Here is a 9,219-nt window from a genome sequence, read left to right as displayed (position 1 = left end):
ACACACACACACACACACACACACACACACCCAACAACAAAATAAAGAGATAAGCATTGTTTAGCCAAACAATGGGCCACTTTCAAAGTTTCAAAGGCTTCCATTTTCACATCCAAGGCCAGCATTTGAAGTCAAGCATGCAATAAACAACTTTACAAGTGGATGGGGGGAGCTTTCTTTGTACAATTATAAACCATAAAGAGGATTGAATTTCATTGTCCATAGATATCAGCATTAGGAGCAGGTGCAGGTGGAAAAGACAAGAAAAGACAACAGTAGTGCTATAGAAATGTTACAGCAGCTCAGACTGAGAAGCTGCTGCCAGAGTGTAACCAGCTCACAAGTTTGGATTTTTTTTATCCTATTTTTATATTCCAATTTTTTTTTTAACGAGACATACTGTTAAATAGCAATGCAGATAGGGTGATGTCAGTGTTTCAAACTTTAATGTGTGAACTGCTGTAAAAACTGTGAATATTACATGGCCTAAAAGAGTGTGAAAAAAAGTGATTAAACCAACCTTCAGTGAATTTTGGTCGACCAGGGCTAGCGCCTGCTTTTTCAGCTCTGTGACTTTCTTTTGACATTGCTGGCAGAAGCCTCCCTTCTCCTCCGACTCGGAGATGGAAACAGAGCCGGCGCCCTCGGGGGGAGGCCGGCTACTGCACCGCGCGTCCTCCGCAGAGTGAAGTCGTTTCCTGGGGGTTGCCGGAGACCCTTCACTCGGACATCCCTCCACCTTCAGCATGAGGGGGAAAGTTTGGTTAACTTCGACTGCAGGAATAACACCAGCTCACACCTCCAGTGCGCTGAGGTGTGAGAGTGAAACTGTTTGTACATTGACGACGCGTTTAAACGCAGTGCGCACCTGTCCACACGCGCACCATTGAGATGCGAGTTTTGCCGCTTTTCATAATTCAGAAATAAGATCACAACCTACGTGATCTTATTTATACATTATTTATACATTCAATCGCGTGCAGTGAGACACTTACAATGAACGTGCGGTTGTTGGGGACCCCTCCATCGGGAGCTGAATTACACCCAGTTGAGCTCATCCTCCCAGACCAAGGTTACACCTTCAGGAGAACGTCTTCCGTCAAAACACCAAACTCACAACGCAGGGCAGAGCCATAGGCCGGACTGGAGACCTGTCTGAGGGCTACCAGTCATCTGACAGATTGTAGGCTACTGGACCAGTAGCTGCTGGTCGAAGAGGCAACTGGTGAGTATGTGCCATGAAGTTTACAGCGGAGGAGTTTTGGCAGAGGAGGTGCACAGGAGGCGGTGTTACTCCTGGAATGGGAGGGCTGAAGAAAACTTTTTCCTGCGCGGGGGAGGGGGGGGGGGGGGCTATATGACAGTTCAGAGCTCTTATTATACCATAGATCACTCTGAATTGTCTGTGTGGTCAACAGTGATATAGTAGTCTACTAATTTAACCCCATAAAATATTTACTCTTGCTCTAAAGCTGAGAAAATCATCCTATTCCACACAGTCCGACAGTAGGCTATCACTATCAGTTTTCCAGATCTCCATTGAAGCTATATGTGATGCTTACACTAAGAAAAAACAGCCAACCCCCAGACTCCACGTTTTTATGGCTTCATCATTCCATAAAATGGAAATATTGTAGATGTCTTACACATTTTATACACATTTCTCCAAATGTCCGCCTGAAATTTTAGGGGCATTTGGAAACTTTGGGATCTGCATTTGGATTATAGTAGCCTATACATTCTGTGGGATTGAATAAGGAGTTTTTACTGGTGTTAAGGAGGTTAAAATGTGGGCTCCTCTTGGTGATCACAGGAAACAAGCATTATAAATGATATGCTCAGGTAATTATGAATGTGTGTACCCTCCAATAAGACCACAAGACTTTGATCACACGATTTTCATATTTTTTTACCACAGAAAAGGTATACATTAAGTTCAGGGTACTTTACGCTCATTATATCCCGATTACTGTAAGTGTAAGACTAGAATAGAGTAGAATCATATAGATCATTTGGGTTCTGTTTCAGCTGTGTCCGCTGTGTCCGCTCAGTGTCAGCAACTGTTGCCTCCCTCAAGACGCAACGCTGCCTCTGTGTGCTGTTGGTGTCTGGCGCCATCCTCTGGTGAAATGCAGAACAGCATCTCTCAAACTGCAACGGTTAAATATTTAATTTGTAAACTTTTAATATTTCATGTGGGTGATGTAAGCGACAGTGGCCGCATGCTCTGAAACGCTTCCTCTTTTCCTTGCCCTCAAACGACCTATTTAGGGAAACCCGCAGTCTTTTGTTATGTGGTTGTGCAACTCATGCCAAATGATACGATGTGAAAGGGCGAACTGAAAAGTGTAAACGGTCAAATGTATTTGCCATTGTCATTTAAAAGCCGTTTCAAGTTGGGCTGCAAAAAATCTTGATGCCGTAAAAGGATTGTCTGAACGAAATGCAAATCTATAGCCTATGTTAAAAAACACAAAACTAAGATCATGATTAGTCATCTTATATCTTCATCGTCCACAACGACCCCACAATAAGTTATCAACCATATTTAAATTAGCTGGGTGTTAAATTAGAGCAGCTTGAAATTTCATTCTGTCAGCCCTTTCGGAGGTATTTTGACCATAGTTCTCTGCGCCGAGCAATCATTTAGGAGAATAAAAGTTAATTGCTGGCAAAGACACTTTTATTTGCAGCTCCGTTTTCCAAAAGTGTTCAATAAGCCGATCTGGTGATGAGCGAGATGCAAAGATGACGTTTGAGGGCAAGCGAGGGGATTGAGGATGCTGCGAGGTGCTGTTCAAGGTGTAGAACACCGGAGAAGAGCCTTCAAACGCACATCAGTTGTCTGTCTCTTCACTATTTTACATCTGATATCACAAACCCATTACATCATTCTTTTTTTATAACCTGTGTTTCAGTCATCCCTTCAGGGTCCTCTTACCTTTGTTTTTCTCTTCAGCAGATGACTTGTAAATCCAAATATGATGTCGGAGTCAACGAATATTGTACCCAGGTCTATGACGCTGGGGTTGGGTTGCCCAGCTCCGGGCGACCCCGATGAGTTTGGCAAAGCCATGTGGGCTGCGAGTTAAGCCTAGAAAATATTCCACTCCTCGGGATACCTATTTGATTTGTATATCCATCTAACTCATTTCCCTCATACCCTCCAAAAAGATCCACCAGGTTTTTTAATCCGGACATCCAGTGACTCACGGTGAGCGCTGTGGGCACGTGTGCGTAAAATAACCTCTCAGGTTTCCAGTAGTCCGAGAAGACAATAGAGCAATACAATCCATCCGACATGCAAAACGGTTCACGTCCAAGTGAAATACTTTTCTAAGACATCCCGAGGCTGGTCATGGCTGATCTCTGAGCAGCTGCAGGTCTGAGAGTGAAAAGAGCACCTTGTGCAAGTGCTGCTCTCTGTTCTCCAGCCTCTCTCCCTCTTACACTCCCGTTTCCCCCCCTCCCTCTCTCTCTCTCTCTGACTCCCGCTTCTCCCCTCTCTCTCTCTCACTCCCCCCCCCCCCCCCCTGTCAGACAGTGATGACCTGCTCTCCCTCCCGATTTGCTGGTGCGTCGTTGTCAGCCCCCCACACGAAGATGTAAAACACAATGACAGCCTTGGCCATAACCCCTAACGACACATTCCCTGTAATATTCCTGTAATATTCATGTCCGTATGTGGCACGCAATAATGACCTCATCATGGCTTTATGTCTTTCTCCTACATAATATTCCTGCGTGATGTACTATAAAGTATACTGTATATGTTTATAGAGTTGCTTTATAACATTGCATTTTTCACATGGAACATCATAGGACACACTTGATTTCTTATTGATGATGAAGACCAACTGTTTTTCCAATTCAAATAAAACTGATTTGATTTGTATTGATTTTGATATACTTTATTGCAGGCCATATCAAAATAGAATCACACAAAATGTGCTTCCACTGAATAAACTCTTTTGTGACCTCTTAACTTGATAATTTAACCTTAATCCTATTGACTGGGGTCCCCGTCGACCCTTGAGATAAACTTTCTGTCATATCTCACAGGCGCTTCATTCTGTCACTCCAACCAATGTGTTCCTATTCCTATGATGTTTGTTTCTTATGGTACTTTATTCAGTCCCTGTATGTTAAGTTTGTTGGTTGAATGAGGGTTAAGGTAGCCTATGTGTAGCCATTGATGCTAAATAATGTGTCTAGTGTCTGAAATTCATGATTGCTAATCAATATCCAATGAATGGCCTTCAACATATCTATCAGGCTGAGGCTCCCATAGATTGAAGGACTGAGTGGATAGCCATTAGTCGATGTAATAGTCTGACTGTGCAGCATTAAAGAAAATGTGAACAACTGTGTTTTTGATATGGAAAGCTCAATCTAAATCAGAACTGACAGATCATTCTGTCAGCTCAGTTGAACCAGTTTCTCCTGAAGCTCAACATCCCCATGGAGTCGCTCCGCAGAGGGTGAACAGTGGGGCAAAATATGACAGAGCTATTACTGAGATATCTTTTCTGAGCTGGAGAATGCACTCAAATAAAGTAGCTCATGTTAATTGTGACAACTGAAACAAAAAACTGTATGAATCAATGTTGTTCCACATTTGTGGGATTCAGTATTGCACTCCCTTAATGCCGGAGGACTCCAAAGAGACAGATTTTTAAAAATGTTCAAAATCTCAGCAGCAGAGCAGATATCCTGACTTTTAGTTCCTATTTGGCCAGGCTCCAAAAACACTAGATCCTACATCTCCCATAATGCATTAGAACGTTCCTGCTTGCCCCCAAATGCCCACCTCTTACAAACCCAATGCCCTCAGATTGTAACACAGTTTCTGTTAAAAGTGCATAGTGTCCAAGTACAAGCTTGATATCACTGTGGAATCCTGCCTCCAGAGCCACAGTAGACGCACTGTTTTCACAGGTTGACTGTAACGTTGATGGAGCACCTCTTTAACTGAAAGAAAACATAGTGGAATAGCTAAAGGGGAAATACATTTAGGGTGGATTTTTACTTGAATCATTTGACACTTATGATCACGAGGCTGAGTTCAGTTGGCTGTAAAAAAAAGAAAATTAGTTAAACTTCATGTAGTTCAATGTTTCCGTTGCAGGTCAGTGGGACAGAATTCAAAAAGTTTGATGTGCTTTTACAGCATTTTTTTTTTTTTATCTGGTCAGAGATGATTTATAAAGAATGAAGATTTTAAACTCACTCAACAACAACAGCCGAGCAGAGGGGGATACATAATAAATATTTGTAGGGATGAATAAATTATTTTTTGATCCCACAAGCACCTCGCAATCAACGCGACTCATCACGCCCTAGTCTCACTTACACACACACTTACACACACACCCACACACGCGCGCGCACACTTTTTTGTGAGAGGGGAGAGGCAGAGGGTTTGTCAGCAGACCGATAATTACAATCCATAGTAAAGATGATTTACCACGTCCGTCACCCAGCCCTCCCCGGTGGAGGAGGTTGGGTCTCCCCCGGCCGCTGATGAAATTCCAAGGACGGGATCCCCTGGGACTGCATGTGCTACATCTGCTGCCCTTGCGGACGCACAGGGGAATCGCTCTGGGCCTCTCATTAATGCCTCTCTTATGTCTTATCCCCCTTGCCCGCGAGACCCTCAGTCTGCGGCTTCTCCCGGTGCACGGACAGCCTTTGTGAGAAACGTTTAGCAAATATTGATAGTTCTTGGCGCATGGAGGAGATCAAAGGGAAAAGTAGAAGGGGGCTGTCTAAAAGGAGACTCGGAATAATCGGTGCAGAGTGCTCTCATGAATTATTGATGCAGCATAAAGTAGCCTATACATTGGGGAAAAAAGGCACCCGGATTTTCTTGTGTCAGAGTTGGAGTCTTTAGGTCTGGTTTTCCCACCAAACTTAATTAAAAAATAAAAGCTCTGAATGGAAACATGAGTGTTTGGAATTTAATGAAGGCATTCACAGTCTAAGAGAGTCCAGCTTCGGACTAATAAGTACTTAAATAATCAGTGTAACAGAGAACAAAAGTCCAGGAAATTGGTCATTTACAATACTATACTACAAAGTCGATATACTGGTTGGCCTACTTAGCTTGAGTATTTCCATTTTATATAACTTTACTTATACTCCACTATATTTGTCTGACAGCTGTAACGAGTTACTTTCAGATTACGATTTTTCAAAGCCCTCCTGTCCAGTGAAAAGCACGAATCTCCAAGTTTGGTGACTTTGAAATAGAATTTTATTGCTAAATTGAAGGATGAAGTGTTCCTAAAAGTACATAAAGTAATTAAAATTAGCACAACCATACACATCCACAGCAGTAAAATGGAACATACACATAAATGCAGCAGTAATAACAATACCAAAACATTAACAAGGGACCCTTTAAGTGAGTACTTTTACTCTTTGTACTTAAAGTAAATTGCTGATTATACTTACACACTTTTACTGAAGTACGGTTGTGTTTTCCCAGTGTGGTATTAGTAATTTTACTTCTTAAAGAATCTGAATACTACTTCCACTGCCCATGTATAATCATTAACATACATTGAATAAAAAATATACATAATTTAATAATAATAATTTGAAAATTAGATGTCCTTGATGCACTGATTTTGCAGCAAGTTTCAGTACTTTGGACAGCGCCATCCTTGCAGACAGTCTTCACGGACTCAACAGAGGCAAATGATTCTTTATTGACTTGTTTTAATCAGTACCTCTCAATAGTGACAACAGTAAGGCAGCAAAAAGACGGGTGTTACTGCAGCAGCAGAGCTGTTAAAAATGTGTATGTGTGCCAGCAGAATTAAATTACTGAAGCCTGGAGATTTTTACAGCCCCCTAAGGTTCCTGGACTGCAGTTGGCATTGTAACACAAGGGGGCACAATGGGAGTAGAAGACAGAGAGAGACATTAAGGAAACAGTGGAAATCACAAGGTTGTTCTAAAACTATTCATAGTCAGGCCTTGAGAGAGGTTTTCCTTGTTAAAGATCGACTCAAAGGCAGCATTTTCCCTAAACTGGCAGCATTTGTCTGACTGGTCAAGTGGTCCTAAACATTTCACAATTTTCTCAAAGAACTGTTGAACTGTTGAGAACCACTTAATCAGAGGGACCACAGGCTTCTTCAGGGAAAAGTCTTTCCTTCAAACTGTTGATTCCACTATTGAAAGAACAAAAAAAAAAAAACAGCAGCTAGAGTTAGTTTCCTGAAATGATCTGCTGCTGGTAGTAAATGCATCAGTACGAAGAAAATGTACCTACACAAGCGGCAAACTGCAAGCTCTCTGTAAGCGTGCTTACCTGGAGAAGGTGAACTCTGTCCTCGCAGCGGTGCTTCCTTGGTGCCATCCCAGCCCGACTGAGTGAATGCAGAGTCAACTGCTTTTTATATACTGTTTTGGGGCTAGGTTCATACAAGCCTCTCATTCAGGCAGGAATGAGGCCCATGCTGGTCCGACCGGCTGAGCTGGGTTCCACCAGCAAGGAGCTTGACGGGCAGCCGCCCTCTACACAGAGATAGCAAATACCAGCCACTGCAGGCTGAGAAGTCACATGGACATAAAGCATTTGTATGTCATCTTTGTCTTCCAAGTTTGTCTCATTTCCGTCTGATTTATCTCAGTGAAAAGTCAGACAGAAAGCGTCACGTTTGGGTTTGATGTATTTCTCCTAAAGGCCGACTGCAACCACAATGAATCCAATTATTATTCAGAACACATTTCTTGAGAGAACACAAAGGGACTCTGCGCACTAAGAGAAATGAGCTTCAACAATTGGTTAGACCCGCGCTAACTCATATAGAAAACCATGTCAAATTGGAAATTGCTCAGGAGTCCTTAGCCAGGAGCAGTATAAGCACAGTTTCATGTGAGTTTCAGTGTTCGGAGCAACTCAGAAGCAATCACAGGAGACGATGTTTTGAAAGAAAAGATTTATTTCCGTTGCTTTTATTTCCACAGAAGACCACCGAATCCCTTTTTCTCTCTCTCTCACACACACACACACAGAGAGACACCCTTTTTGAATATATCAATGGGACAGTAACATTTCAACATTTGCACTTCAAAGTCCCATTAATCACAGAAGATTCCCTGACAGATGTTAACATGACAGTGTAAACTACACGGACCAAGATTGATTTATTAACTTTTCCAAATCAAACAAGTGTAGCGATGTTTGAAATTGTTTGTCACACAATAAAAATAAGGAAAGTACATTAAGCCATTTGTCTGTGATCGTGGACGCAAAGAATACAAGTTGACATCAAAATGAATGAGAACACAGACACAACAGTCTGAATTTTCCTTTTTCCATTTCAGAGTGAGATATGCGAATCTTCCATCTTGCTAGTCAGTGCAAGAAACAGGCTGGATGAGTCTGGAAGATAACTGCAGGTCTTTGTAGTACCTGTTTGAGCAACAGGAAGTACTCTGCTTCAGAGCCAGTGGACAAGGGCTATAGTTGAATAACATCACAGATAATAAAAAGATATGTTCATTAGTTTACTTCAAACTTTGCAGCATTTCACTGTAAAAATAACCATAAAAATAAAATCTGTAAGTGTACCCTGTACTTTCAGATATCCTGAATATATTGCTATATTATCTTATGACGTAACATTACTGTAGTCAAGAGTTCTGTAACTCTTTTAGTACATATAACAACATGATGTAATGGGAGGTTTCAGCATTCTCCATGTTAAAACAGCTCAGGTGAAGTTCACCCTCAATCCCTGATTGGACATTTTCATACATATACTACTGTGCAACAACAACACATCTGCATACATGTAGTGCTGCCCTTTTTGTTCACCTTGCACTCAAAGTAGTGCTTACACAAAGTTGTGCTATGAATGGGTTTGGAGGGAAACACTGTAAGAAAGTATGACAATCCAACATGCAAAGTCACAGTCGCTCTGTGAAGTATAGAACAGTGCTGTGGACGGTGTGAAGAGGACGGCTTGGGGGAGGGACGTGGATGCTGAAGGAGGACGATTCCTGTTGGTCGAGACAACGTCAGCTCACAGTCCTGTCGGGGTGGCTGTAAACTCAATCACTCCGCTCTTCCACGGAGAGACAAAAAGAGGACAGGATTAACAGGAAGCACTGGGGAGGTGAAAGATGTTTTGGTGCTCTTGATTACTAGTGTGTGCACACACACACACACACACACACACACACACACACACACACACACAC

General features: G+C 42.2%; 2 protein-coding genes across 4 annotated transcripts in view; both read right to left on the bottom strand.

Moving 5' to 3' along the window:
- The window catches only part of kif26ab (kinesin family member 26Ab), a 66,434-nt gene extending 63,011 nt beyond the window's left edge, over positions 1-3,423 (bottom strand). Inside the window, exons 1-2 of one of the 2 annotated variants that reach the window (XM_031847036.1) lie at positions 2,942-3,423; positions 521-739 (exon numbers count right to left, since the gene is read on the bottom strand). In XM_031847036.1, the coding sequence (XP_031702896.1) occupies positions 521-739; positions 2,942-3,076 (354 nt within the window). In that variant the 5' untranslated portion in view covers positions 3,077-3,423. Of the gene's footprint in view, positions 1-520; positions 740-995; positions 1,231-2,941 lie in introns of those variants that run through there. The other variant, XM_031847037.1, reaches the window with a different exon arrangement.
- A 4,520-nt stretch (positions 3,424-7,943) lies between these two features.
- Positions 7,944-9,219, bottom strand: part of LOC116383825 (60 kDa lysophospholipase-like) — a 4,344-nt gene continuing 3,068 nt past the window's right edge. For both annotated transcript variants that reach the window (XM_031847950.1, XM_031847951.1), the window contains one exon: positions 7,944-9,083. In XM_031847950.1, coding sequence (XP_031703810.1) covers positions 9,082-9,083 — 2 coding nt within the window. In that variant the 3' untranslated portion in view covers positions 7,944-9,081. The remainder of the gene's footprint in view (positions 9,084-9,219) is intronic.

Source organism: Anarrhichthys ocellatus, unplaced genomic scaffold (assembly GCF_004355925.1).
Source record: "Anarrhichthys ocellatus isolate YVR2014 unplaced genomic scaffold, GSC_Weel_1.0 scaffold7, whole genome shotgun sequence".
Taxonomy (NCBI): domain Eukaryota; kingdom Metazoa; phylum Chordata; class Actinopteri; order Perciformes; family Anarhichadidae; genus Anarrhichthys; species Anarrhichthys ocellatus.
Note: the sequence above shows the minus strand (reverse complement) of the source record. Positions and strands in the feature narration are given on the sequence as shown.